The 27,929-nt window shown below is 52.5% G+C and overlaps 1 protein-coding gene across 5 annotated transcripts in view; it reads left to right on the plus strand.

Moving 5' to 3' along the window:
- Positions 1-25,796, plus strand: part of PAIP2B (poly(A) binding protein interacting protein 2B) — a 42,383-nt gene extending 16,587 nt beyond the window's left edge. For 3 of the 5 annotated variants that reach the window (XM_045018770.1, XM_045018771.1, XM_045018772.1), the window contains exons 2-4: positions 11,771-11,925; positions 21,982-22,158; positions 22,776-25,796. In XM_045018770.1, coding sequence (XP_044874705.1) covers positions 11,779-11,925; positions 21,982-22,158; positions 22,776-22,832 — 381 coding nt within the window. In that variant the 5' untranslated portion in view covers positions 11,771-11,778 and the 3' untranslated portion in view covers positions 22,833-25,796. Of the gene's footprint in view, positions 1-149; positions 419-11,770; positions 11,926-21,981; positions 22,159-22,775 lie in introns of those variants that run through there. The other 2 variants (XM_045018769.1, XM_045018768.1) reach the window with 2 other exon arrangements.
- The last annotated feature ends 2,133 nt before the right edge of the window (positions 25,797-27,929 follow it).

Consider the following 27,929-nt stretch of genomic DNA (forward strand, 5'->3'; position numbering starts at 1 on the left):
ACATTTAACCTGGCGTAGCATGGAGACTAAAAATACATAAATAAACCTTGGAAGTGCTTCTCCAAAGCTGAAAAAATGCTCTAACCCTGCCCCCTCTAGAACAGAAACTGCGGTGTTTGGTGCTTGGGACTTGGCAAAGTGGAGATTGGGGCGGGGGGATGTTCGGCTGTGGATAGTTGCTGCATTGCTGCGTGTCAAAGGCTGACCTGGGAAGCGATCCAGGTTGGCGGCTCTGCAGGCTCCTGGCTCAGTCTGCTGAAGCGATAGCACTCAGGCTGTACAGAGGTGGAATAGGAGGAGAACTGCTCTGGAAATGTTGCCTAGCAAGACCATTGGAACCCAGGGGAAGATGAAGAGATGGCAGAGGAGCAAGGAGAACACACACGCATCAAGAAACTTGCAGACATTGGAATGGAAGGTAGGAAGTGTTAGCACTCGATTCCTCCTATTGTCTCTTCTTTTTCTTGCCCCATATGACTTTTTTTCTCTGGGGAGGAGCAGGTGGTATGCGGCTACCTAGACGATGGGTGCGAGCCAGCCTCCGTCACGCTGTCACTGGCCCTTTGCGTGGGACAGAGTCCTTGCACGCACCCTTAAGTTAACTTTTGTCCATCCTGAATCGGAGGTGGGGCCTATTCTCCTTCTGATGGGATGGCCTTGGGGTGACAGCACAGCTCTGGGGCCTGCTGGGACAGCTGGCTTCTATTCCCGGCTGTGCCACAGACATGCTGAGTAACTGTACATAGGGTATGTTTACTCTGCAATAAAAAGCCGTGGCTGGTCCATGCTGCTGGCCGGGCTCGGGCGAAGGGGCTGTTTCATTGTGGTGTAGATGTTCGTAAGGTGGGAGGCTCCCAGAGTGCAGGCTGCAGCTTGAGCGCAGGCAGATAAACAGCCCCTTAGCCAAAGTCAGCTGGCACAGGCAGTGGAGACGTACCCTTAGCCTCTCCTCGTCTGCGTTCCTCCATCTGTATATTGGGAATAATGCTAACCTGGAAAAATCCTGCTGTCTTCAGTGGGACCAGGATTCGGCCCTAGTATTTTGTAAAGGGCTTTGAAATCCTCGGGCGATAAGTGCTTTCTAAGTGCAAAGCATTATTAGCACCTCTGAACTACAGTGGTGGGCTCTTCAGAACTGCCAGGGATGGTGCGGGGGGTGAGGGACGGTTGGGCAAGAGTCCTGAACAGCCTGGGTAAGGGAAGGCACAGAACTTGGACTTAGCCCGCGGCATCCAGCTCAGCCAATAGCATTAGTGCTTCGGGTGCAACGAGTCCTCCCGACTTGGCGTTGTGGAGAAGGGGCTGCCTGCTTTCCTTTCCAGAAGATTGCTGTGGTTATTCTTTTATCAGCAAAGAGCTGTACGAAGCCGCTAAATGCCGCACTCTGATGGACCCTAATGGTGCTTTCTTCTCTCTCTCAGAACTGAGTGTGTGACATACCTGCCATGCAGGGCTGAATACAGATCCCACTGAAGAGTGCTAGTCCCCAAGCTGGTTCCGTTTTATATCAGCGTTGGCATGAAGGAGACCTCCTCGAGAAGCAGGAGCTTTACTGCCTTCAGATGGACCTTCTTGATGTGTTGGGCTCGCTCTCAAATCAAGTCAGACTGTACGGTGCAAGCTGGCTGAATTCAGCTGTGTGCATTGGGGCCGCCTGAGCAAGCATGACCTGGCATTGAGACCACAAGGAAAGGAATCCACCATGGTGTGACCTTAAGCAAGCCCCTGGCAAGAGGTAGATCTGCTGAAATGGCAAGAGTTGGCTGGAGCTGGACTCCTGGGTTTTGAGGGGATGCAGGTACCAGAAGATCAGACTGTTGATGAGAATTAAAAAGCCCTGGCATTAGAGCTCTGAGGCGCCTTCTGGCTGAAGTGCCAAGCGATAAGGACAGCTGGAGGACTGTGAAGTAGAGCCCTGAAACACTGCAGTACGAGTGGCTACAAGTGGTGAACAATGTGCACGAAGCTGCCTGATGTGTGATTGCATCTTAAGTCTGAAGGGGGTGCTATGAAACCATTGGGCCAGATTCTGGCCTGGGTTAAACCAGAGTACATAGGGAGTAATAGTTAATTTAAATGAAGTTGCTCCAGATTTACACCAACGTGACTTCAGACCAGTATGTGACCTGCCTGATTTTTATAGTAAAACACTGTGATGGTGCAAAGAGACCTTTATTCAAGGTGCCGTGGTGCAAATGCAGCTGTGAACAGGACCTTTAGTCTGCTGCAGGATTGCTGGACTCTTTCATATGCTGCAGAATGGCAATTTTGAGACATGCTCACTTAAATTAAATGGAGGGGTTTTTTTGGTGTGTGTTTGTTTTTCTTTATTTAAAGAATGCAGTATGAAAATGAGTAATCCATTCAGTACAGTCGTCCCTGGGTTTAGTTTGATGATGATTCAGTTGATTTTGTGCTGATCCTGCACTTTTTAAGACACTACTCACTTTTGTACTGACCAAGCATTGCCGCGTTGTAGCGATTGTTAGGGGGGTGAGAAGCTGGTGGACTTTGTACCTACACAGGGCACAGTTGGGCTTTCAGCATCTAAAGGGAGGAAGTTTGGGATTGTGTGATAAGCACACTGCCTGCATGTGGGGGACGTGTTTGATGAAAAGGATCAGTTGCGAAGGAATTGGAGTGTTAATATTTGAATGTCATCTTTAGATTTCAGGGTTAACACCCTATTGAGATGAATGGGGTGATTCACCCCTCTTAGAGCCATTGTTTCAGGCTGTCTGCAGACTCAGGCAGGCAGCACTAGATCATTTTATATTTGGTCTTGTTTTCAGAAATGTCTCTGGAACCATGTGAGGCCTAGAAATGTGATTTCGTAAATGAAAATCTTACGTGCTGGAGAATTGTACTGCAAAGGATGGCCTAGAAGTGAACTCTGGGGTAAATTCCATGGATATTGAGCATCACAAGCTGTCTGACAAATGTTAACTAGTGTTTGTAACATTGCAAACATAAGTCAGATTTCTTACTTTCCTCTTCCAGGAGAGAGACAATGGGCAACTAAATGCCTTTGCCGTTCGTTGTGTAGCTGGGAAAGAACCCAGGAGTCCTGAGGTAAAATTTTGGCCCTGATGAAGCCAATGGGAGTTTTGCCATTGACCTCAGTGGAACCTGCTTCCCAATTCCCTGCTCTGACATATACATATTGGCAGGGGCGGCTCTAGCCATTTCACCGCCCCAAGCACGGCGGCACACCGCGGGGGGCGCTCTGTCGGTCGCTGGTCCCGCGGACGTGCCTGCGGAGGGTCCGGTGGACCTCCCGCAGGCGTGCCTGCAGATGCTCCACTGAAGCCACGGGACCAGCGGACCCTCCGCAGGCACGTCCGCGGGAGGTCCACTGGAGCCGCCTGCCGCCCTCCTGGGACCGGCAGAGCGCCCCCTGCGGCATGCCGCCCCAAGCACGCGCTTGGCGTGCTGGGGTCTGGAGCCGCCCCTGCATATTGGCCAATTTTGAGTTGTACTAGGGGGAGCGAGTCAGTGGAGAATTTGCCCCCCTCTGACTGACACAGCTGTTTTACAATGAAGTCAGTGGATAGTGTGGCGAAAGGTGAGATGCAAAGCTAAAACAGTTGGTGCGGGACACGGGGCTCTGACCCCTGCACATAACTCCTTCCCTTCTGGCTATCTGTGCAGGTATTGTTTTGGTGCCCGTCGCTGTGGTACACGTTAACAATAAGCTTGTTGAAGGATGCAGTCCACTCATGTTCTGTACAGTTCCTGCTCCTTGTGCGAGCAGCAGCAGCCTGCTGATCTAACAGCAAAGGCCCGTGTCAGCCAGTGACCAGGCCTTATTGTGCTTTCCGGGCTTCCAGGGCCTTAGCTCTGTTCAGTGAAATCCCGTGCAGCCGGAACAACCTGGCTGGTATCCGGCACCATGCGAGCTCACAGCATGTCCCGCTCCCCCTGTGCAGAAAACTGCTGTGGCCAAGGCCCAAGCTCTGGGCAAGGCTAGCTTCAGAAGGAGACGTGTTCGATCCAGTTGTTGGGCCGTGCAACGTTCCACGTGCTCCAGGACAAGTTGCCTGGGGGCTGGCGTCGGCGCATGAGCGGACGTGCATAACGCTGACAGTAGGCGAGTGGCAGACCCCACCGATTTGGTCGCCTTGCTACGTGCACCCAATAAGGATGACGCAGTCACCTCCTGTTCACACGTGTAGAGCAGGAGGAGATTCATTGCAGGAGTCAGGAGTGAGGTGCGTCCCCAGTTGCAGGCACAGGTATGAGTGGTGCTTGTCAGCTGTGCTGGTTATAGTGCTTGTTTCAGTCCACTTGGTGTTTGTGTGTTCCAGTTTTGGCAACTAGCGAACAGCCAGAACCAAAACATCTGTGTCGGGTGACTTCATTACTATGGTTCCTTTGACTCCAAGGGACCAAAAGCCATATTGACACATACAGCGTGAAGAAGCATCCTTGTGTCCTTGAGGACTGTACAGGTCTTGGGCTTCTGCAACACCGCTGCTGGGGATGGATGTGCTACTTCACCATTGGAAAGCATCCAGCTAGGAGGCGTGTTTGTGTTGGGTGTGCTCCTACAGTCTCAGGTGGATTTTGAACCATATATCTCAGAAGGGACTGCTTGTTGGATGTGACTTTTGGAAACTTTTCCCATGGAGGCACAGGGTGTCTATCAGCCACCTGGTATTTTCTGAATTCAACCTTAGATCCTGCCCGGCACTATCTTTCTGCAGCTTTCACAGGGGTATTGTTGTCCTATCTGTCAGACTTTGATTACAGAATTAGCTTTGTCAAATCCTTTTCGGGCCTGCCTCAAGTACCCAGCAGCCAGTTCATCGAATGTGTGGCATTAGCCTCCAGCCATCCTGAGAGACAGCCAGGGCAGCTCTGGTGTACACTGTGGTTTCTTTGTGGCATGCTCTTAGCTCCAGAATTCCTTCACTTGAGCTTCTAGCTGGTGCCTAATTCAGCTTTGTCTTCTGTTCTCATTGTTCCGTCAGCAAACAGGGATAATACACGGGTCTCATTGGGTGACCATGCCCAGTTCCCATTGAAACATACCTATGTATTTTGTGTAGAAAACAATTTCTGGACTGACAGCTGTTGTGATTGTCCCTCTCTTCTCAGACTTAAATTTGGTGGCCTTGGCCATGGCAGCAAAGGTCTCCATGTCAGATTTCTTGTTGGGGCTGAAGCTAGATGACTCAGTAGAATCAAGTGCATGTCTCTCAGATCTCCTCATTTGTTCTTCACCAACATCTGCTATTGTCTGGAGACTTGATACATCTGATGTTACATGCAGACTAGTAGATCTGTTGGTAAGCACCTCTGGATGTGATTCAGGGCCAAATAGGTTTGTCTTATCGATAATATGGTCGGTAAGAGCTGTAACGTGACCTTCATCTCTTTTCCATGTAGCGACAAGGACTTGTTTATGGACTTTGTCCTCACTGCTTCTTGTTAGGTCATAGCTTTTGCATATTCATAATATGAAGCTGTCTATTGTCATCTCTAATACTGACCTGTGCATAAGTGTCTGAATTCAAAAACTAGTTTCTAGAATATTTCAAAGGCTAGTACAGCATGTGTAGGTAATTGCAAATTAAAACCTTCTACCAGGCAGACTAGACACTACAATGTACATACAGAAGTTTACCAATGGAGAAGCATTACCTTAAGAATTTCTGTACTTTATATCTACCCGCTATGAAGTACAAACTGTAGGTACTTCATCTACTGTAGCTGGTGCACAACCTTCAGCGTCAAGGCAACCTTCAGCGTGAGACTCATCTGGTCAGTGAACTTCAATGGAAAATATAGAAAACTATTTGTGAGATATTTGACAATTAAGAATATGCGACATGAAAACACTTCGTGTTAGTATATTGCAAAATGTTGATAGCTGCCATTTTTGCCACATGCTAAACAGCTTCATTGTTTCTGCGGGGGGAGGGGGGCGACTTGTCCACGCAAAACCAATAACAATCTTTGAATCCACTGTCGTTTGGTAGCTTTGACCAATAGACACCGCAGTAAGTTGTTGAAATGAACCACCGTAGTCATGTTGCCTTGGTTCTGGAATTGTGCAAAAAATGGCTCTTTTGGGGCACTGTTATCTTACCTTGCCTGCCGGCTGATGGCAACACTTGACATCTCCGTGTCAGACCTCATCTAAACATACATAATATAAGTTTTCAAACGATCTGTGATGTTGGTGTGTAGAGGGTGGGCACGTTTAAGCTCCAAAAATCTGGCCCTTTTTGGAGAACTGCTTCATGCCTACAAGGGCTTCACGTCCCAGTGGTGCTCAGGGTAACAGTACACTCATCTGTGGTTAAGTGTCTGCACCGAGTTTCTCTGCAAAATCTGATGGCAGCAAGGATGGGAGTCCGAGTGTAGCGTGATGGCTGGTGTCTTTTTACCGGTCTTGTTTTAGTTGCAACCCTCGTGCCACCCCTGATTTTCCATGTCTGTCTTGTCCCATCTGTAACATGGTGATACTTAGCTATGGTACTTCTTGGTTAGAAACAAAACAAAATAAAACCCAGCCCCTGCCCCAAGGGACTTAGTTTCAGCATAAGACAAGAGATGGAGACAGACATGAGCAGAAGGAAACAATCAGACCACTTTGGTCAGCACGACAGGCGGTGGTCTGAGCACAGCGACAGCTTAACCGTTGTCAGTTTTTTGCAAGCATTGTGGCAGAGGAGAGTTGGAAGGAGGACTATACGTTAGTTTTGCAGATGTTTGTGGGGAGCTCCTTCCCAGTATATGGGGCAGCCTGGGAGAAAGCATGAGGGGTGTGTGAAAATTTGGCAAGTGGGTGCTGGAGGCTGGTACCATGGGCTGATTGTGAGCGAGGATCAACAGCTTGGTAGCAAATGAGGGTGGGGACTGGCTGCGAAGGGCCTTGGAAGTGAAGCCAAGCAGTTTGTTTGTGCTGGAACAGTGGGAGCCAGTGGAGGGATGCGAAGAGGGGTGACATGGTCAAAGCGATGGGCCAGGAAATGATCTTAGCAGTAGCCTTTTGAATGGGTATTGGGGAGGTTGAGTTAAACCCTGAAGCAGGAGGGTTTGTGTCTGCCAAAACTCTTGGGGGTTTTGTTGTTCTGTATCTCACAAGATCGGTAGAGAGCTCCGAAGAGCTCTGCACGGGTGTGCCGTGTTCTCAGGAGACCTGAATGGTCACTAGAGGTAATCCACAAAGGGTGTTCTAGGACCAGGGTTTGTCCCTCTGTGTGGCACAGGGGCTGGAGGGGGCAGGAGTTGATCTGTTTTCTGTAGCCTTATAAATAGTAGGATTGGCAGCGCTGTTCTTGCAGGGCTTTGCTGGAGGGTGTCTCTGGAGAGCAGGCTAGGTGAAGGGGCAGAGTGCTGAATCTGTAACTTCAGTAGCTAATTGGCAGTTTGGAGGAAGGAATGTCTGTGTTGAACAGTCTAAGTGTCTTTCATTGAAAGGCCACTTCCAGCTGCAGAATGGGTACCTGCTCCAGCGGGGTAGGGCAGGGCAGTCCGTGGTGGTCGGCCGTGATACTGGGCACATCGCTCCCCTGTGTACCCCTGGCCGTGAAACTGACCTGCCTGAACCGCAGCCGCCCAGTGAGCCATTGGCTGGGGGGGCTCTGTCTCTTGGCAAGCGCTGGCTCAGTGCTTGGAGAACTAGTGAAACGGGGCCCTGACAATCACCACGGAACTTCCCTGGCTGGGGACCAGGATTTCCGAAGTGGAAAGGCAAGCGGGTCTTGAAGAGTGGACGAAGGGTATAGGCTCACTTTCTGCCTCCTGCAGACAGACAGCTCCTTTCCAAACAGCTGGCCTCTCTGGTCCGCACCTGGAGTCGGGTGTTGAGATGCCCTCTTGAGTGACTCCGGCCCGGTGGGAAGGAAAAGAGAAGCACAGCCCTTGAGGTATGTGAGAAAGGGAGACAGCCCCGCGGGGTGTGCTGTGCAGCCCGCCCCGTAACTCAGTAACCAGCTGTCTCCGGGATTGGGTTCACCGTGGCTCCAGGCCCACACTCAGAAGGAGCCCTGGCACCCGGACCATGGCCCTGCCCATCGCTCACTGCCCTCCCCCTCCCTCGGGGAGAAGGGGCTGCGCAGGGACGGGGGCTCAGGGTCGGGCATGGGTGGAGTGTGGGGGGGGGGGCAGGGCCTCGGGGTGGAGTTCAGGCAATGCAGGAGGTGTAGGGCCCACAAGGATTAATCCAGCCCTAGCTGTCTCACTGGCTACATCTTGCTTCTCTCCAATTCAAAGTTCCCGGCCTTTGAGCCTCTGAGCTCCCGGCCTGGTGTGGGTCCCTCATCAGGGCTCAGTGCTTTCCCCCCAATTCTCTGTGGACAGTTTTCCTGCTGCCTACTCGTGGTGTTGCTCAGCAGGGTAGCTCTCCTTTCCCCAGCTCCAGCGCCGCAGGGAGTGATGATGCAGGTAGCAGGGCCTGCCGCGTGGTGCTGAGCTCACATTTGGTTCTCAAGTGCCTGGCAAAGCGGTGGGGGAATCCTTCGGCACTGGGAAACGGCTGCAATGCTCTGCTCAGTGTGGGTCGAGGGGGCGGGCCTAGGATCGCACCCAGCACAGCTGATTGACGCTGTCAGGGTGTGGGTGGCTGGCAGAGGTTGTCCTTTTGTTGTTTCATTTTATTTTTGGGGCGCTTGATTTTTGTGCTGCAACTTTAACTGCCCCAATCTCTGCAATTACTGGTACAGCTCCTCCTGGCTCACACCTGGTGCAAATCTCCCTGCCTGCTTAAGAGCAGTGTCCCTGCCACAGCCCTGTGGTTGCATAGGAGGATTTACTCTGGATAGTGTTAACGATCAGTAACCCCTGTCAGTTCTTTAACACTGCATACATTGTTGCAACTGAGGGGTTGGTTTTGCCTGTGTAAACATCTTGTCTTCTCAGCAAGAAATAAGGGGAGACAGGGCTTGGCTACACTTACAAATTTGCAGCGCTGCAGCAGGGTGTGAAAACACACCCTCTCCAGCGCTGCAAATTGCGGCGCTGCAAAGCGCCAGTGTGGTCAAAGCCCCACCACTGGGAGCGCGGCTCCCAGCGCTGTCCGTTATTCCCCACAGGGAGGTGGAGTACGGACAGCGCTGGGAGAGCGCTCTCCCAGCGCTGGCGCTTTGACTACACTTAGCGCTTCAAAGCGCTACCGCGGCAGCGCTTTGAAGTGTAAGTGTAGCCAAAGCCCCGGGTTGGATTTCTTAAAGGGGAGGAAAACCTCTATTGTGTTCTTAAACTGCAGCATCCTCTTGGCCCCACCCTGCCGCTGTAATCTTCCCCTCGCCCCTCTGCTCCACAACTCTTTCCCCACCTCTTTCTCCCCCCCACCTCCCGGCTTTGAGTGATGCCCAGCTGGGAAGCTTGCCCTAGCAAGGAAGAGGACCCCGCCCCATTAACTTTTGCAGCGTTTAAGCATTCATTTAAAAACCAAAACATCTTCAGCTTTTCTGCTTGTGGTAAACCTTCCAAACGGGACTTGGTGCGGTGTGGTCTTCCGGAGTCAGACTGCACCAGGGCCCCTGCTGCTGCTACGCTGCCCTGCAGATGCAGAGAGTTAACAAGATTCTGGTCAGTTTCCGCCGCTGTTCAGAACCCTATAGACAGCAGCAGAACAAGCTGATTCCTGCTGCGGCTTGGGGACAACTGGCATAGCAGCGAGGTATTCATGGGAGGAGGGGTTGGCCTGTCCCCCACATACTAGGAGGCTGTGGTAGAGGGAGGTGAAAGAGGAAAGATCCTTATTTCCTGCAGCTAAAACGTGGGCGTGGAGCTTCACATCAGAGTCATCTACAAGCCAGAGGCTGATCAAAAGATGGAGTAACCAGTCAGGATCTAGGGTAGAAAGCCCTGCAGCAGGGGAGCTGGGCTTCTCAGCCCCCACAGCCTTATGCTTTGGCTCCACCTCTGTCCAGTGGGTCTAGTTCTCTAGCAAATAAATGGCGGGTAGGTATTTCAGGGCTTGTTCTCCTACAGGAAATGTGGCTTCTTCCCCTCCTCCCACAAAGTAGCATGTGCCAAATGAGTATTGCAGAATTCCAGCTGCTGTGGCAAGCATGGGGTGGGGAGGGAGACTCAGTCTGCTGCCCAGAATCCAGACCTGAAGCCAGCTGTGATCCCGATTCAAACAGGAGAGAGCATTTCAGCATGGTTGTGGGCGGGGACAGGGGAGAGGGTGCTATGGAATGAGACCTCTTTTGTGTGTGGCCAGGAAAGTGCATGGGGTGGAGTCAAATAAGACTCATCCCACTTTTCCTCTGCCTTGCAAGCTGGCACCTGCCAGAGTTGGAGCTACCCAAAACCCCAGGGAAGACTAAATATCTACAGACACATTGTAATTAATCTGTGGGGTTTGATTTTTAATAGTGTTCTACACTTATAGCCTGCTACATCTCACATTCCTCTCTTTCCTTGCTTTCCCCCTCCATTCACTGTAGGAACTTAGATAGATGTGTTTCGCCTCATGCCATTTTAGCATGTCTCATGATATTTGTAGTTATTAAAGCTCCAGCTTCTGGAGTCATGGAAATGTCTCTCAGCTTTCGTGTAAAAAGTTTCTAGCTCTCATGGTTATAGGAGACAGCTTAAAAACCTAACCTAGGTGCATCCCGACAGGCTGAGAAACCAGAAGGTAGAGGGAAAAAAAACACCTATTTAAAAAAAAAAATCTCATGACTTTTAAGCTACTCCCAGAATTTCTGGGGGCTTGAGTTGTAATTTTTGCTGTTGGTTGGTTTTTTGTTAAGTGTGTGGGCTGGTGACGTTGGTTCTAGGGCCGGGACTGTAAATGGGCTCAGCACCGGTTGGCAACCATCCTGGATGTTTGAAACGAACACACCTATTCAGTCATGTAACCTCCCCCTTCCAGGAGGGGGAGAGGCCAGTACTGCCCCCATGGAATCCATTTCAGTAGGAAAGGCAAGAAGGTTAAGTTTGGGGTGTGTTTGCCCCCTTAAGGCTCGCCTTGCAGTGTTAGCCTGCGTCTGTTGTACCTCCCGCATGGCGAACTGGTTAAGTAGGAATCGGATGTGGGGCAGCGTGGATGGGTTAACGCGAAGAGAATCCGAAACTCGAACTCCTGAGCATTCCTGTGTTTAAACGTTCAGGGAGCGTGTTTAGCTTTTACTTTCTACATCGCATAAAGAGGATGGGGTGGGAAAGCCCAGGGCTGGGAATCTGAGAGCTGGCTTCCGTTCCAAGCCCTGTCGCTGACTCTGTGTGGCCCCAGGCGAGTCGCTAAGGTCAAGGCCTATGCTACAAAGTTGTCAGCATAGCTGTGTCGGCCACAGGTGTAAAGCCACACTCCAGCCGGTGACATGCTTAGCTGGCAAACCCCCAGCGTACGTGCAGCTGTGCAGACTGAGCTTTGGTCAGAATAGCTGCTGCTGCTCAGGGAGGTGCGGTTACTGCACTGGCAGAACTTCCCCTCCGGGCAGCATGTGCTGCATCGGCATGGGGTACTTTGATAGAAAGATGAAACCTTAATTAACGAATGTAAATGCTGATCGATCCCTAAGGATCTTCTGGGCACTGCGCGTCCATCCCCCAGGAGAGGAGCGCATGCTGGAGTAATAAGACGAGTGTCAGGTGCTGTGCACTGGTGGAAGCTCTCATCTTGTGGGGTTGGACAACACAGATGTCTGCAATATGCTTGGCAGGTTTGCCACCCCGGTGGGCAAGACCCAGGCGCTACACAGGTATCTCCTTTACAGCTCTGGGGTTGGGTCATGCGATGGCGTGGGAGTCCTGGCCTGTTGCTTCCTTCCCTTTGACGCTCCCTGTTTTCCCCTCCCCACAGAACCAGTAATGATGAATGGTTCCAACGTTGCCAATACGACGACGTCCAACGCTAAATCCAAAGACGAGCAGGTAGTGAACGGGCACGATGAGAAGGAGAACAACCCTTTCGCCGAGTACATGTGGATGGAGAACGAAGAGGATTTCAACAGACAGGTGAGAGGGGGCGGCTGGCTCCACATCTCTCTGCAGCCCTCACTCCCGAACCAAACTGGGTGTGCAAACCGGCCAGGGGATGAGCAGAGGAGGGTCAATCTGCTCCTGTTCTCCACACCCTCCCATCCCCCAATTACATCTGGCCACGGTGACAGAAAGGACATGCCCTTCCCCCAAACTTTGCTCTGAATTTTAGGCAAGGCCAGTTCCTGCCTGCCTAGTTTGGAAAAATCAGGCCTGAGTTGGGCATCCAGAAATGGATGTGCCCCAAATCACAGGTCACTTCCAACCGCATTGTCCGTAGGGAGCGGGGTTAATGGCTTGAGCGGCAGATGCTTGCCAATAGGTGGACTCGATCCGGTCACAGTGTTGTTGCTTAAAAGCTGTTTGCTCTGAATTTTAGCAGATGGCAACTGAGCAGAGGAAACCTTGGTAGGAGAGAGTTAATGGTCTGCAAAATACTTGATAAACGATGATCGAAACTTTGCATGACTCTCCTGTCCCAGGAGAAGCGTGTGACTTAGCCGATGATGAGCTGGGAGCACTGCAGGGCTTGGTTTTTACGCAGCCTCCCCATTCCCAACACACAGTCTTATCCCCTGGACTCGCATAGATTTTGTCCTGATGCCAAGCCTGTGCGATGTGGCAGGGGAAAGCTTGCCGGAGCTCTGCAGAGGGGAACAGCACACGCCTCTAGCTGGAGGAAACTTCGACTCTGCTTGAGCTGGGCGGGGAATGAGCTCACCCGCCACTGGCCGTTCCACTGGCTGAGCAAGCGCCTGCTATGGGCAGGAAACCTGAAACTTTCCTGCTGGAGCCAGCGGACAGAGGTCTGCTGCTTTCCTGAAGTTCCCCACTCGGTACCCGTGTGGTGGGGGAGGATGATGATGGGGAGTGATCCAGCTGAGGGCAGGAGCGACTGGACGGAGGCCTTGCTTCCCTCCCCTCCGCCATCTCCCCAAAAGGGGAACTTCCTCAGTCTTTAATGTTCTCAGCAGAAAATCTCCCATCTGGTAACGTTTAAGCTTGTTCCCATGGGAGCAAACCCCAGCCTCCAGCTCACAATAACCCTTCGGCGCAGAGCCGGAGTCTTGCCACGCCAAATTATGCAACAGTCGTTACTGAATTATGGCTCTGTTTTTTGTTTTTTTTAAATTGCAACTAGGCACAGCTGCCGCCCACGAGCAGCTGCACGGGTGGGACTGTGTTAGACTAATTAGAGAGAATGTTTGCAAAGTACTGAGCTGCTGGAAGCCCCATGGAAGTGCTCATAAGCAATGTTAAATTGAGTCCAGTTTGCCTTTTTTCCCTGAAGGGAGCATACTACAAATGGAGGCAGATAGGGGGTACTAAGGGGCTATAGATAGGAGTGATGGGGTGAAAGCTGGGGTTCTGTTTGACTGGGGAATGGGGTCCCATTGCTTGGGACTCTTCAGTGAGATTGCAAAAGGAAACCAGCCTGCGCCTTCCTGCTTTGCCAGCCTCAGCTCTTAGACTAGACAGACTTTGAATCTGGAGCTATCCCAGTGATGTGAGCCAGCCGGGAGGTGCGTGTGGGGGGTTATAGCAGCCAGGCCATATAACTTGTATTGCAGGAGCACCTACGGGCACAGGGCGGGACCAGGACTTGCAGAGCTGCCAGGTGCTGCCCATTCTAGACGGGACCATCTGCGTTACAGCCTTGCCAGTGGCGAGGTCCGGCTCCTGCCCCTGGGAGTGTGTGTTCCAGACTGCAGGGCTCGACGCACCCGTGGGGAGCAGAAAACGTTCCCGGGGGCACAAGAAGCTCAGCCAGCTTTTTCGGGACAGTCTGAGGTTTCACTGAACGGTTTCTAGGCCTGATGGTTGTCGGGGGGAGCCCCCCTGGGGGACAGCACTGGATTGGGGCACAGACTCAGGTGGGAACCCACCTCCCATGTCAACCGAGGCAGAGGTAACTCTGAGCCCATCGCTGTGCTCATGCCACTGCAGTGAGGGGAATTAGCCTGAGGTGGGCTGGGCCCTGCTTCCCACTGTTAGTCTTATCCCTTCAAAAGGCTGTTAAGAGACCCTCCCCTTCCCTGCCCCCACAAATCCCTGTGGGGGTTGGGGGCCCAGGCAGCGATGGGACAGATCTGACTTGTGGCCAGCCCCAACTGGGTGACTTGTCCCTAGAATCGGGGTTGAATCCTTCCCAGATTCACTTTCTCCCTCTTCCCTGCCAGTTTTCTGGAGTGTGTGTTTGTTCCGTGCGGTGCTAGCCAAGCGGAGAAGGGTCTGGGTGTCTTCGTAAGCTCCAGGCTCCTTGCCACGCTCCTCCTTCGTTGATTCCAGCAGTGGGCCTTTTCCCTGACCCAGAGAGCCTGCACATCCCAGGAGGCAGTGGGTTCTGGCTGTAATGGAGAAAACGCAGGTTTGATACCGGAGGAAGCTAGAAGAAGCGGTGAAGGGAGTCGGGGGAATCGTAATTCTTGTGGGAAGGTGCAAAGGAGATTTTAAGAGCCCCCCCAAATAAGGCACATTTTCACCAGTGAGGGCAATTAACCACTGGAACAACTTCCCAAGGCCTATGGTGGATTCTCCATCGCTGGCAACCTTTAAATCAAGACTGGATGATTTTCTAAAAGATCTGCTCCAGTTCATACAGGAATGAATTCAAGGAAGTCCTGTGGCCTGTGTCATGCAGGAGGGCAGACGAGGATCAACAGTGATCCCCTTAGAATCTGTGAGTCTCTGAGCTCAGACTGTCACAGCCGGATAGTAAAATTGTATGAGCCTTGTCTACACGCCTGGCTTAGCAAGACATCTGCTGGATTGTGCTAGTGTGGCTGCTCCCTTCCACATCTGGGTATCGTCAGCCCCATTGCTGGTTTCCTTGTGATACACCTCAGCTCTACATGCAGGCACCTGCAACGATGCCCAAGCGTGCCCAGCTCCGTTGCTTACAGCAAGGTGAAGTTCTGTACTCCATGAGTGTGGTGTTTCTCTCACCATGCAGCCAACCCCTCTGCGTAGCTTGGGAGAAAGCGCTGGCGTCTACATGACCAACTTGGCAGTGTCGGTTCGACGGCCTCCGCTGCATCGTTCCAGTGTCCACAGCAAAAATGCAAAGCCCTGAATGAATCTGTGAGGTTGTTGGAGGTGCCGTTTGCTCAGGCTACGGGGCCTGTGCTCAGGCTGGGTTAAGGCAGGGTTCTACCTACTGTGGCCGGTTTGAGACCCAGTACTGTGCATTCATCTGCACATTCTCAGTAGGTTGGGATCCAGAGCGGGGCTTGAAGTGCAGGGAAGGCTCTGAACACCTGCATGAAGCAACCGGCAGACATGGGGCGGCAGTTACACTGATCTGTATTTAAATGACGGGAAAGAGGAAGCAAGAAGGCTGCTCTAGGAATAAAACTGCACAAGGTGGGATGTCCTGGAGTAGTCGGCTCGTTGGGAGCGGGGAGTTTGGCAATCAAGGAACCTCAGTTTCTCCTCAAGGTACTCTCCAGTCTCAAGGACCTGAAGAGAGCCCACACCGTCCTCTTTTGCAGCCTCCGTGCAGTCCAGTTGTTGAACCAGCTGATTTGAGGGGCTAATCTGATTATATCCATCAGACAGCTGCATCAGCAGGCGCCAGTCCTGTGCACGCTGGGGGAGCTCTGTGGCAGTCAGTCCCTGCTGAAATAAGTCTAAATTAACATTTGTCAGACAATTTGCAATAAACTCCTTGCAGAATACAGCAATATAAGGATGGCCAGACCCTGTTAGACCAGGACCCACCTAGTCCAGTATCCTGACTCCGGGGTCCTGTACCACTAAATGTTGCAGAGGAAGCTGCTAGAAACCCTGAGGTGATAGCTGGGGAATGGCCAGCCCCCAGGGGAGGTGTCCCAGAATTGGCTTAGAAGGCTAATGCGGAGACGTGTTTTTAGCCTGCATTGCTGCTGTAGAATAACCTGAAGATCAGAGAAGTCTCTGATCAGCTGTTAGCGTGGATGGGCCCTGTCCTGTTGGGGAAACTTATCTCAGTCCTGAGCTGAGAGGAGGAGCTGGTCTGTAAGATTTCAGGCAGGATCACATATTTAAGTGTGGTGGTGGTTTTGTTTTCTGTTTTGCTCCAGGCTGGGCTTGGTGCTGTCTCCTGACAGATGCTTCCAACGCCGGCCTCTGGCTTGCAGTCTCACAAGGGCTTGCTAAACACCATTGCAACTGCAGGCTCAAGGAATGGCTCTTTCCTGACACAGCAGACCCTGCTCCCCTGGGGCTTGGAGTGAGTCAGGGTTTCTACTGGGGCCGAGGGGATAGCGCCTCCCCCACATTTATAATCTTTTCCAAGCCTCTGTTGGATGGGGACTAGTCTGAGGGGTTTTAAGAAGAACTTTGTAACGTAATTGGCCACGTGGCTGTGGAGTAGCTCGAGGGTGCCTGGAGCCCAGCTAAAAACCCTGTGGCATGTTTGCTTCCCTGGTGTTGTATGGTTGCTTCCCCAATGAATTGCCTGCTTGGTGCAGTAGGTCATAAGTAGGGCCCTACCGAATTCATGGCCGTGAAAAACTTATCCTGGACCGTGAAATCTGGCTATTGTGGGGGTGTGGTAATGCCACCCTTACTTCTCTGCTGCCTTTGGAGCTGGGCAGCCGGAGAGCGGTGGCGGCTGGCCAGGAACCCAGCTCGGAAGGCAGTGCCGCCACCAGCAGCAGCATAGAAGTGAGGGTGGCATGGTATGGGGGGGTATCATCACTTTTGGGGAGGGGCAGAGCCGGTCTTGTGAGTGACGTGGCTGACTGCCCGGGGCAGAGGGGTGCTATGTTACCCATGCACACACAGCCAGCCCAAGGCCCCTATGACCCCCGAGCGCTGGGGAGGAGCAGGGCTGGGGGCCCCGACCCTGTGCCAGGCTCTAGCTGCTAGTCCTGGCTGGGCTGCGGAGGGATGGGATTTCCTCTTCCCCCTGCATGGGCCGCTCCCGGGGCTGGGTCAGACCCACCTCCAGCAGTGGTGCAGATGTAAGGGTGGCTTCTGCACTGCTGCTGGCGGTTCTGCCTTCAGAGCTGGGCTTCCAGCCAGCAGCTGCCACTCTCCAGCTGCCCAACTCTGAAGGCAGCGCTGCCGCCAGCCGCAGCACAGAAGTGAGGTGGTAACACTGCAACCCCCCAGCGCTAGCCATGTGACCCCCTCAAACTCCTTTGTGGGTCGGGACCCCCACAGTTACAAAACTGTGTGAAATTTCAGATTTTTTTTTAAAATCCTATAATTGTGAAATTTACAAATATGGACCATGAATTTAGTAGGGCCGTCGGTATAAGTGACTCGCATACAAAGAGGAGGAAAGGTAGCCATGTGTTTAAGGCATGGGACTAAGAGCTGGGAACAGAACACGCAATATCCCAGCTCTGTCACCAGTGTCCTATGTGATCATGGGCAGGACGCGTTCTCTTGCTGTGGCTCAGTTTATCCATCTGTGAAATGGGCTGTTGGGCGTTTTAACATTGCTTATGCCCTGATGTGGTTTTTGGCTTTGGTAGCACAGTGTCTGCCCTAAGGGCTTAGTCAGATAAGATGAGATGCGCTGGGAGGCGGAAGGAAGGTGGCACTTCCGATGCCTTGTTTTGTTATCTCCTGGGATTCAGCGTTATGATGAAGGACTCTGGCTGATGCGCGGGGGGGAGGGGTTAGGCCTTGTGGGCCATATGGCAGCAGCAAGTCTTTACGAGGGATTTGATTTGGGGTGGGGGACAGGAGTACAGGGACCACAAGGCCTTTTCACGTTTGGGTGGACAGCAGGAGAAGATGCAAGCTGGGGTGGTGGAGCAGAGGAGAGAGATTCGTTGTTAGTGCCGTTGCTCGCTTGCTGTAGTGGGGACTGTGCGCTGAGCGTGGGGGCCTGCTACCCAAGGCTGAGAGCTTCCTAAGGAGGCTCTAGCCTGCTGTCCTTGGATCCCTTGGGGGGTGGGGGGGCTGCTCAGGGAGAAGAGGGGTTTAAAAAGCCAGCTCCTAAGCAACGAGAGGAGCTAGCAAAACTCCCCTGTTTGCGAGGGAGTTTGGGGGGTGGGTGTGTGCAAGAGGCACCTAACAAACATTCTGTAAACTTAGACTGATAACACCCCCCATCCCTAATGAACAAAAAAAAATCCTGCAAGAGTGAAAAGAACACGGGCAGAAGTCCAGCAGCAGAGCAGGGGTGGGGGAGGTCATCCAGTTTACTGCACTGAATGCAGCATACACGATTACCTGCCTTGTGGGCAGGTGGCAAACGTGCATTCAGTGCAGGTAGCTCATGGCCTTCAGAGACCAACTAGGGGCTCTGGAGACCAGAGTGGCTGAACTGGAGGAGTGAAGGGAGACAAAGAGGTGCAAAGAGGAGACTTTCAGGGACATGGCAGGGCGGCCCCATCTCCACTCTGACAACTGCTGGGCTGTTGAGAAGGACGAGAGTCTTGGAAGGAGAACATCAAGCTGGAATGGAGGAAAACAGTCTCATAGTTGGGACCTTCCTTCCAGATGGTATCGCGGTGTCCTTGCATTGAAGATATCCCTCCAGAGGATATCTGGGAAGAGACAGGTAATAGTCATGGGGCTTTGGTTATTAGAAACAGAGAGAGCTGGGTTTGTGATGGCCAGGAGAACCACATGGTGAATTGCCTGCCAGGTGTGAAGGTTGCAGGTCTCTTAAGACATCTAAACATACTTGTGTGCAGTGCTGGGGAGGAACAGCTTGTCATGGCCAAGGCCATAACAGGATTCCAAAAAGAACTAGATAAATTCATGGAGGACAGGTCCATCGATGGATATTAGCCAGGATGGGCAGGGATGGTGTCCCTACCCTCTGTTTGCAGAAGCTGGGAATGGACGACAGGGGATGGATCACTTGATGATTCCCTGTTCTGTTCATTCCCACTGGGGCACCTGGCACTGGCTACTGTTGGAAGACAGGATACTGGGCTCGATGGGCCTTTGGTCTGACCCAGTAGGGCCATTCTTATGTTCTTATGGTACACATAGGTATCACACGGGAAGGATGGGTTCCACCTAAACCAAAACGGAACCAGGTTGCTGGCATGTAAAATTAAAAAGGTCGTTGGGGTTTTTAAACTAAGGGCAGGGGCAAAGCCAACAGGTGTGGAGGAGCACAGTTTGGACATAGTCTTCCTTTTGGGGGCGTGGGGCAGAACTTATTAAGGGGGATTCTATCCTCCGTCTTTACCAGGATGTAGAGAAGTTGATAAGGTAGGAGCCGAAGAAAAAACAGTGAGACCAGAAAAGAGTCCCATTCACTTATATCCCATCAAGGCGGACAACTAAGTATTGACAAATGTAGAAGTGCTTGTATACAAATGCAATAAGACTAAATACTAAGACAGGTGAATTTGAGTGCCTGGCGTTAAATGAGGATATTGATATAACGAGCATCACAGAAACTTGGTGGAACAGTGGTAATCAATGGGACATGGTCATACCACGGTACAAAATATATCGGAATGACACAGTAGGTCGTGCTGGTGGGGGAGTGGCACTGTATGTGAAAGAAAACAGAGGCAAATATCGTAAAAATCTTAAATCAAACTGTACCATGGAATCTCTATGGATAGACATTCCATTCTTAAACAATAGGGGCATAGCAGTAGGAATATACTGCCAACTCCCTGACCAGGAGGTGGGGGTGATTAGAGAGGCTGCGAAAACCCAATATGATCTGGAAAAAGAGGTGAACAGTGAACTGGCAAAATGTGCTGATGTGACAAAATTACTTAAGATTGTTAAGTCCAAAGCTGACAGTGAAGAGTAGCAACGGGATCTTGCAAAACTGGGTGACTGGGCAACAAAATGGCAGATGAAATTCAGTGGTGATAAATGTAAAGTAACGCACATTGGAAAACAGAATCCCCACTATACATATAAAATGATGGGGTCTAAACTGGCTGTTACCACTCAGAAAAGCTCTTGGATTTATTGTGGCTAGTTCTCTGAAAACATCCACTCAGTGTTTCAATCCTTCAACCTCCTGATTTTGAATATCTTCAGTTACATTTTTTTGTCCTCGATTCCTTGTATGGCAGGTGGATCTCTACTCTGACCTCCAGTGAACCTCCGCCATCTGGCTGTGCTGGAGAGCTTGAGCCCGGGTGGAGGAGTTCTGCCCTCGCTCAGTGGGAGTAGCCTGCCCCCATGTGTCGGCACAAGCACACTGCTGGGTGGGGTTTAACTAGTGATTACGGACACTTGGATGGCAAACTCCGTCTCCAAGAGTCTCACTTCTTATTCCCTGCACGCAGAGTGTGAATGTTTGTCCGAGCTGCCTTGTGACGTGTCGCCAGAAGCGACAGGCTGAGCTACTTCTGCGGTGGGTTTTGTCACTTCTGTGCAAAGCTGCTGTTCCACCGAACCCTGGAGCTGAGCTGCTATAGATAGAAAGGGGCCTGAGAGCTAGTGCACCCCCCACCCATAGCGCCCCCTTGTGTCGGGGTGCGATGCTGCAAGAGGCACTGCTCGCCGGCGCCTCATGCTGACCGCTTGCCTCTCGCCGGGTCGTCCAGGTGTCGGCCGTCCAGGTCCCTCCCGGAGTAACAGAAGGGCCCAAGTGACAAGCCTAACACATCCAAGGAGTTGTTTTTCCTCTGCCCCTCATGGGCCAAACTAATAGCCACTTCTGCAGCCGGATCGCCCAGGCTGGCTGCCTCCCGCAGGGTCTCTGGCAGTTTGCCCCGGGGTCGCCCTGCTCCCCCTTAGGAGCCCTGTTTCAGGACTTCCCCCGCCCCATAGGAGTCTACTCAACTCCCCCTGGGTTTCTTCTCGCAGACCTCTCCTTCCTTTCCCTTCCCAGGAGCCGGTTTCCCCCTCTAGGACTCTGTGGGCTGGAGGCCAACGCCCTCTCTCCCCCCAGAGCCTGATGACAGGAGCCGTGCCACTCTCCCCCATCCTGGGTGGCCCTGGCAGTCCTGGGAAAGCCCCTGGCAGGCCGGGCCGCTTTGTTTACCTGCCGCATCTGCAGGTTTGGCCAATCGCGGCTCCCACTGGCTGCAGTTCGCTGCTCCAGCCCAATGGGGGCTGCGGGAATTGGCGGCCAGTACGTCCCTCAGCCCGTGCCGCTTTGTCCCAGCTCCCATTGGTCTGGAGCGGCGAACCGCAGCCAGTGGGAGCCACGATCGGCCGAACCTGCAGACGCGGCAGGTAAACAAACCGGCCCAGCCCGCCAGGGGCTTTCCCTGCACAAGCGGCGGCCCTAGTTTGAGAACCACTGCACTAGAGCACACTGCCTCCCAGCGTCCTACGGTAATTGTCCAGATCACTCCCTGCAGTGCTGGCACACCAGTGTTGTAATGCTGTCGTGTGTTAATAACAGGCCGATGCAGCGTGAAGCAAACAAGCAATTGAAGGCAGGGCTGTAGAATCCTATTGCCTTCCCAGGGCTAATGCCTTGCAAATGTTTGGGATTCCTGCTTTGAGCCCCATCCACGTTTCATCTCAACCTCCACTGTCACGGTCTCGAATGCCCAGTGCGATGCATGCTATGAGCAAGCTCTGCTGGAACATGTACGCCGTAGTCATGGCTGGGAGTGATGTGCTGGCATGTTCAGGCGTGTGGTGTAGATGGACCCAGTGCTCCCTTCTGCACTGACTGCTGCGTGCCGTTCACCGTCCCTCTGACACCATGTGCACCCTGAGAGCCATGTTTACGCACGGCTTTGCCTAGCTACCTCAGAGTCTGTTTCTGGCTCTGCCACCTACCTGGGCCAGTCATTTAGGCCCAGGGTTTCAGGCCAGCTATTTAAGCCCCCAAGTTTAATTTTCAAAGGTGCTAAGAACCTGCATTCAGCATGGCCAGATCTTAGCCCAGGATTAAACCGTGGCTCTGGCATGGTCAAAGCATGTCTCAGCGTGGCATGGCTTTACCACAGCTATGTTCCTAAAGTGTCCATCCCACAGCTTTTCTACAGGGCAAGGGGAGATGTACTTTCATTCATAGATTGCAAGGCCAGAAAGGACCATTGTGATCATCTAGTCTGACCGCCGGAAGCATGCACTGTGCTGAGCGCACTCAGGCAGACGGCTTGTGAGCCTCGGCCCTGATGGTTCTTTCCCCTTCCTGGCCAGGTGGAGGAGGAGCTGCAGGAGCAGGACTTCCTTGACCGCTGTTTCCAGGAGATGCTGGATGAAGAGGACCAGGACTGGTTCATTCCATCACGCGACCTGCCCCAGGGCATCGGGCAGCTGCAGCAGCAGCTGAATGGCCTCTCGGTGGGCGACAGTTGCAGTTCAGAGGATATTTTGGTAAAGATCTGGGAGAAGGCTGTGTACGATGTTAGACGGCTTATTCCTTCACCCTCCCACTTCCCTGGTCCTTCTCATTTGACCAGAGATCCGTATCCTAACATAGGGCATTGGTCCCTGGGGATTGCTCCACCCTGTCTCAGAGCACCTCTGGCTGGTGGGATTTACTCCGCCCTTGTGTCATCCCCACTAGCATTGGTGGGATTCGCATGCACTGCATGGTAAGGATAGACCCCCTCAGTGTTGATGAATCTCATTTCCTTCCATGATGATCCCACAGGCCAGGAGTAACCATCCCAGCTCGGTATATCCAAGGGGTTCCATTCTGCAGGGCTTCCTCCTGGGTCTGCGGGAGGCTGGTTGTCATAGGAATGAGTCATGCCCGTCACTGGGGTAACCCCAGGCATCTGAGATGATCTGATCTGGAAAACACTGCTGACCATGGGGCCTTGCAGCAGGCCTGTGGGTGTTCTCCCTCAGCACAGACGAGGGGTGGGGGATGCTCTGCATCAGTTCCCATGACATGGCATCTTGAGTAGCCAGATCTCCGGGTAGAGAGGAGGTGGAGAGGAATGCACGGTGAGAGGAATGATCCATCTCCCTTTTCTCCATTTCAGAGCAAAAGCAACTTGAACCCCGACGCCAAGGAGTTTGTTCCTGGAGTGAAGTACTGAATCTTCAGGCAAACAGACTGTGTCCCTGGCTTTTGGAGTGGGAGCGGGGGGTGGGAAAGGATCCGGGCGAGAGTTGAACTCGGCACTGTGAATGGAGTCGCCGCGATGCAGGGAAATCTTGCTCTATAAGCTTCTCGGGTACCTTTTTATTTTTCCTTTATAGCATCTCTTGTTTGGGCAGGCGGCTTTCTGGGACTTGCGGCCCTGCAGGCTTATCTCGCGATTGCTGCTCCATCGACGGCCAAGTCCAGGTGTGTGCTTCGAACCAGCTAACAGGGGCCATTTTTGAAAGCAGGTTCCCTGCTCTCCTTCCCATCCACAGCGGGCCAGGAAGTGCTGTGGGGAAGGGTGGGGCTTGGGGAAGGATCTGGATTGGGTGCACTTCCGATTTCCGTTCAGCAGGGATTTTAGAAAAGCTGAAGCATAATGAGGCTGCGACTCGAAATCCTTCCAGCCTCCTGGATTTCCCAGCTCTCCTCCGGAAACACGACGACCGCCCTTCCTCTGCATGCACCGACCACTAGACTGGGTAACTCTCTGCAGATTGAGAGGAGCCCGGCCTGCGTTTTTTGTTGGTGGAAGGTCTCAAGCCAGGGAGATCAGATCAGCAAGAGGCCAAGTGACCACCGGGGAAATGGCTCCTTCTACAGAATGTCCATTCGCCTTGGCTATTTGTTTCTGGCTCTTGAGCTTATTCAGCACTGCAGGCTGCCCCTCTGAAACCTCCAGCATCTGCCGTTTACAAATCATTAGGCAAAGTGACCCACCTTTTGGCTTAAACAAAAAACAAACCCAAAGGGAACTAAATGCTCCCACTCCCTGGCATGCTATGGAGAGGTGTGTTCCAGCTCACACGGCAAACCCTTCTTAGAGAGAACGATCCAGCCACGTCTGGTGCACTCCTTACGGGCCCCATCTTGCAAGGTGCTGTGCTCCCCTTGGAAGAAGACGCTCAGCAGCTTGTAAGATCCGGCCCTGGCTATTTGGAGTGTGGTCTGTCTGCTCCCTGGCATTCACGAGTGTCTCATGAGAATGCTGCCATTGGGGCTGCTGGTCATCACCTTCCCCGGGCAGGGAGGGGCCTGGCTTGATGTCCTGACTTGTGCCTCACAATGTGCCTCTTGCCGTGTGAGATGCTTTGTGGGTCTGGAGGCAAATTTGGCTTCTGATAACGAATGCTTTGAGCTGATGAGAATTGTTGGCAAACAAATCAGAGCCCCCAGGAGACCTGTGGGAACCAGCTGGGAGCAGGAGACGCTGCCCATGTTGTCAACTAGTGTTTTTTGAATGGTCCCATGGCTTGGGATTTAACCCTTATGGGCTTGTCTCAGCAGTGGCACGGTCCCCATTGAACTTAGGCCTCCAGGTATTTAGAGATAAAAGCATCTTGGGTTGCAGGAGTTGGAGTCACTTCTGAAGCCCTCCGAGCCACGGTTACACTGGTCTGAGAAACGCAGGAACTTCCTGTACCAGGAAGGGGTTTCCATCCTCGGACTAGTCCAGGAGAGTGGGAAGAGCAAGTCCCCTGGGCGCTGTCAGCTGGACTTGCTGGGGCGGTACCTTCAGCGGAAAGGCGAGGGAGCGGCTTTTAGGAGCCCTTGCCCACCACCTAGCCCTTGGGCGGCCAGAGGGCCTGCAGGATCGAGCTCTCTATAGAAGCAGATCCCAGGAATTCTAACAGGAGCTGGTGAACCGCAGGCCCAGCTCCATTTGGAACAGACACGCTCACAGCTTCCCTCTCCTCTGGCCAAGCCGAGCCATCTCCTTGCAGCAGGAGGCCCTGCGGGATGCAGGCTTGAGCTTCCCCAAAGCAGAGCCCCAGCCTCTTTGGGTTTTAAACCATCTTCCGGGAGGTTGGTGGCTTCCTCCTTCTGGGAACCAAGCTCAGCAACCTCTGCGCCAGGTGGAACCAGCGTCTCTCAGTGAGGTTGCCTAGGCCGCCACTCGCTTTTTTTTTTTTTCTCTACATCTGGCCTTGGTGAAGTAGACTGGGATTCTCTGCTCTGTCCATGTACAACACAGGCCACAAACTCCCATCTTCAGAGTGTCACCAGGTTTTTAATCTCCCCTCCTTGCTGCAGCTTTTTATATTGTCCCTTCAAACTTTTTCAGTAGGTTGGCAATGGGGATTCTGGAGTCCTTTCAGATCTCGCCTGGGCTGGTAGGATGGAAATTAATTACACGAGAGGGCTGCTTACTGGCCTGTGTGAGATGAGTGAGGTTCTCAGGCCAGTTCCCACTGGCCTGGCAAACCCCATCGTGCCAGCTGGCTCCGGTGTTGGCAAGCTGAAAAGAAGGATCCATGGAGCATGACTTCCCCTTGGGGCACAGTCAAAGCACACGGCATTGTTGCTCTCTGTATGGGACCTGCTTTGGGATTAAACTGAGAAATCCAGTCTCCGTGGCTGTCGGGCTGACGCCTTCAACCAGCACTAAACTCCCTTGCAAACTTCACCCAGAGTCAGAAGTGGCTCAGGCTGGAGTCTCACTGAAGTCTGCAGGTACCTATACAAATATTGCTATACAATGTCAGGGTTGGGCCTGATTGTGTTATGTTCTCCGGTACAACCGTTGCCTTCAGTGCCTACTTTCTGTTGCCCTCTCTAGAAGGGGTGTTTCCATTATCTGGAGCCAGAGCGCACGCCTTGCTACGTATCTAGCGACGGATGGACTATGGCACAGGAACAAAAATGTTTAAACTCAGCTGGCCTTTGGAACAGCCCAGTCTGCTGGGTCAGTGTGGATTCCACTGCCATGAGAGATTAATGCCCACATGACTGTGCAGGAGTGGTAAGGGCGGGCATACAGGTCAAACTTCTTTTGTATCACTGGTTGAGTTCTCAATTCCCCCCTGCCACCCTGCTCTGGCTTCTTTCTGACTTTTTTGAAAACACTTTCTGAGGACGTGCTGTACATTTTTAAGATAATGCATTATTAAAAATAAACCTTTTGGAGTTGTGCGGAGTAGTGCATAGATCTCTCTAAGGGCTGGGCAAGGTCCTTGTCCTTGGGCACCTCCCACAGCCATCAAGATCCCCCCCTTTCCCCCCGTAGCATGCCCCGTGTCAACTTGTTCTTTCACAAGTCCTCATTCTGCAAAAGAGACACGTAATTCAGTGTTGATAAATGCAAAGTGATGCACATTGGAAAATATAATCCCAACTATACGTATAAAATGACAGGTCTAAATTAGCTGATACCACTCAAGGAAACGATCTTGGAGTCATTGTGGACAGTTCTCTGAAAACATCCACTCAATGTGCAGCGGCTTCAAAAAAGCAAACAGAATGTTGGGAATCATTAAGAAAGGGACAGAAAATATCCTATTGCCTCTCTATAAATCCATGGTACGCCTACACCTTGAACACTGCGTGCAGATGTCACCATCTCAAAACAGATATATTGGAATTGGAAAAGGTTCAGAAAAGGGATTGGGGTATGGAACGGCTGCTGTAGGAGGAGAGCTTAATAAGACTGGCACCTTTCGGCTTGGAAAAGTGATAACTAAGGGGGGATATGACAGAGGTCTATAAAATCATGACTGGTGTGGAGAAAGTAAATCAGGAAGTGTTGTTTACTCCTCATAACACAGGAACTAGGGGTCACCAAATTAAATTAATAGGCAGCAGGTTGAAATCTGCAAATCCGGACGTGGAGGCAGTGAGGTTAATTCTCTGCAGGCCTGTTGCGATCAAGGCCGGCCCGTTGGGCAGGGAAAGCGAGCGGCTGCAGGAACTTGTTGGGATTTCCTGGTTATCATGGCTGCGCCTCCTGAGCCGCATCTCCTGCACCCAGGGGTGGATGCATTGGCCATGTTTTAAACACTGATCCTGGCTCTCTGAGGGGGCATCGTGACAACCCCATGGGTGTTAGCTAGAGCAGGCTCAAGCAGGAAGTCTGAATAGGAAGTCGTGCCTCCCAGTCCTGTGTCCCGAACAGAAACGGACCCTGGGCAGGTCTAGATTTTAAAGGTGATCTGCAAAGGGAAGAAAATGGGTTTTCTTTGCCATACAGGGAAGTTTTATGTAAAAAGGGGGCAAAAAACACATTTAGAAACTCTGTTTGTGTGTCTTTAGGCAGCCAGCTGATGTCCCCCCTACCACGTGAGTCCTGATCTACTGTAAGGGGAAGTGATCTTTTCTTAGGTCTTGGGGTTGTTGGGAACACATTTAGCTCAAATACAGTACAGCCAATTGAGAGAAGAAAGCGGTTGCACCTCCTTTCATATAAGAACTGGAAAAGCTTCAACTCTGCTGCCTGTTCACCGTCCAAGGAAGATGAATGAGACTTGGTTTACCTGATGCTTCTAAAGTTCAAACAAAAACCAAACAAAAAGACCCACTTGCCCTGTTTTCTTCCATTTGCAAAAGGGGGGTGGGGTGGGGGACAGAGGAAACTGCTGAATAAACAGCAGCGCCAAGCCAGGCTCCCGGAGGAAGCATTGTCCATTCCATGGCCAGTGCCTATAGCTGTGACGCCAGATCAAAGTGGTGTTTAAATAAGCAGTTGTCTTCAGGTTGTAGTGTTAGAGGAGGTTGCTCCACTATCTTATTCTGTGGGAAAGAGGAAATACGGGGGAAACGTTTTCCTAAAATTGGAAAGAAACATAAGCACCTTTTTCTGATCTTTGCTTTTGAACTCAATGGTAGCTCTGGTAGTGTCGACAAAGAGGCAGTGACCTATTTCAGGGCTGGCTGGGTGTGTGTGTGGGGGGGGGGGGGGGGGGGGGGGGGGGGGGGGGGGGGGGGGGGGGGGGGGGGGGGGGGGGGGGGGGGGGGGTGGGGGGGGGGGGGGGGGGGGGGGGGTGGGGGGGGGGGGGGGGGGGGGGGGGGGGGGGGGGGGGGGGGGGGGGGGGTGGGGGGGGGGGGGGGGGGGGGGGGGGGGGGGGGGGGGGGGGGGGGGGGGGGGGGGTTCCTGCTGTGATCGGATGGGGAATTGGGGAAGGAAAGGGAAGATTCATAGATTCCAGGGCCAGAAGGATCCATTGTGAGCATTCAAGCTGGCCTCCTGCATAGCACGGGCCAGAAGGATCCACTGTGAGCATTCAAGCTGGCCTCCTGCATAGCACAGGCCAGAGAACTGCCCCACAATAATCCC

The sequence above is a fragment of the Mauremys mutica genome, chromosome 5, assembly GCF_020497125.1.
Source record: "Mauremys mutica isolate MM-2020 ecotype Southern chromosome 5, ASM2049712v1, whole genome shotgun sequence".
In the NCBI taxonomy this organism is placed as follows: Eukaryota; Metazoa; Chordata; order Testudines; family Geoemydidae; genus Mauremys; species Mauremys mutica.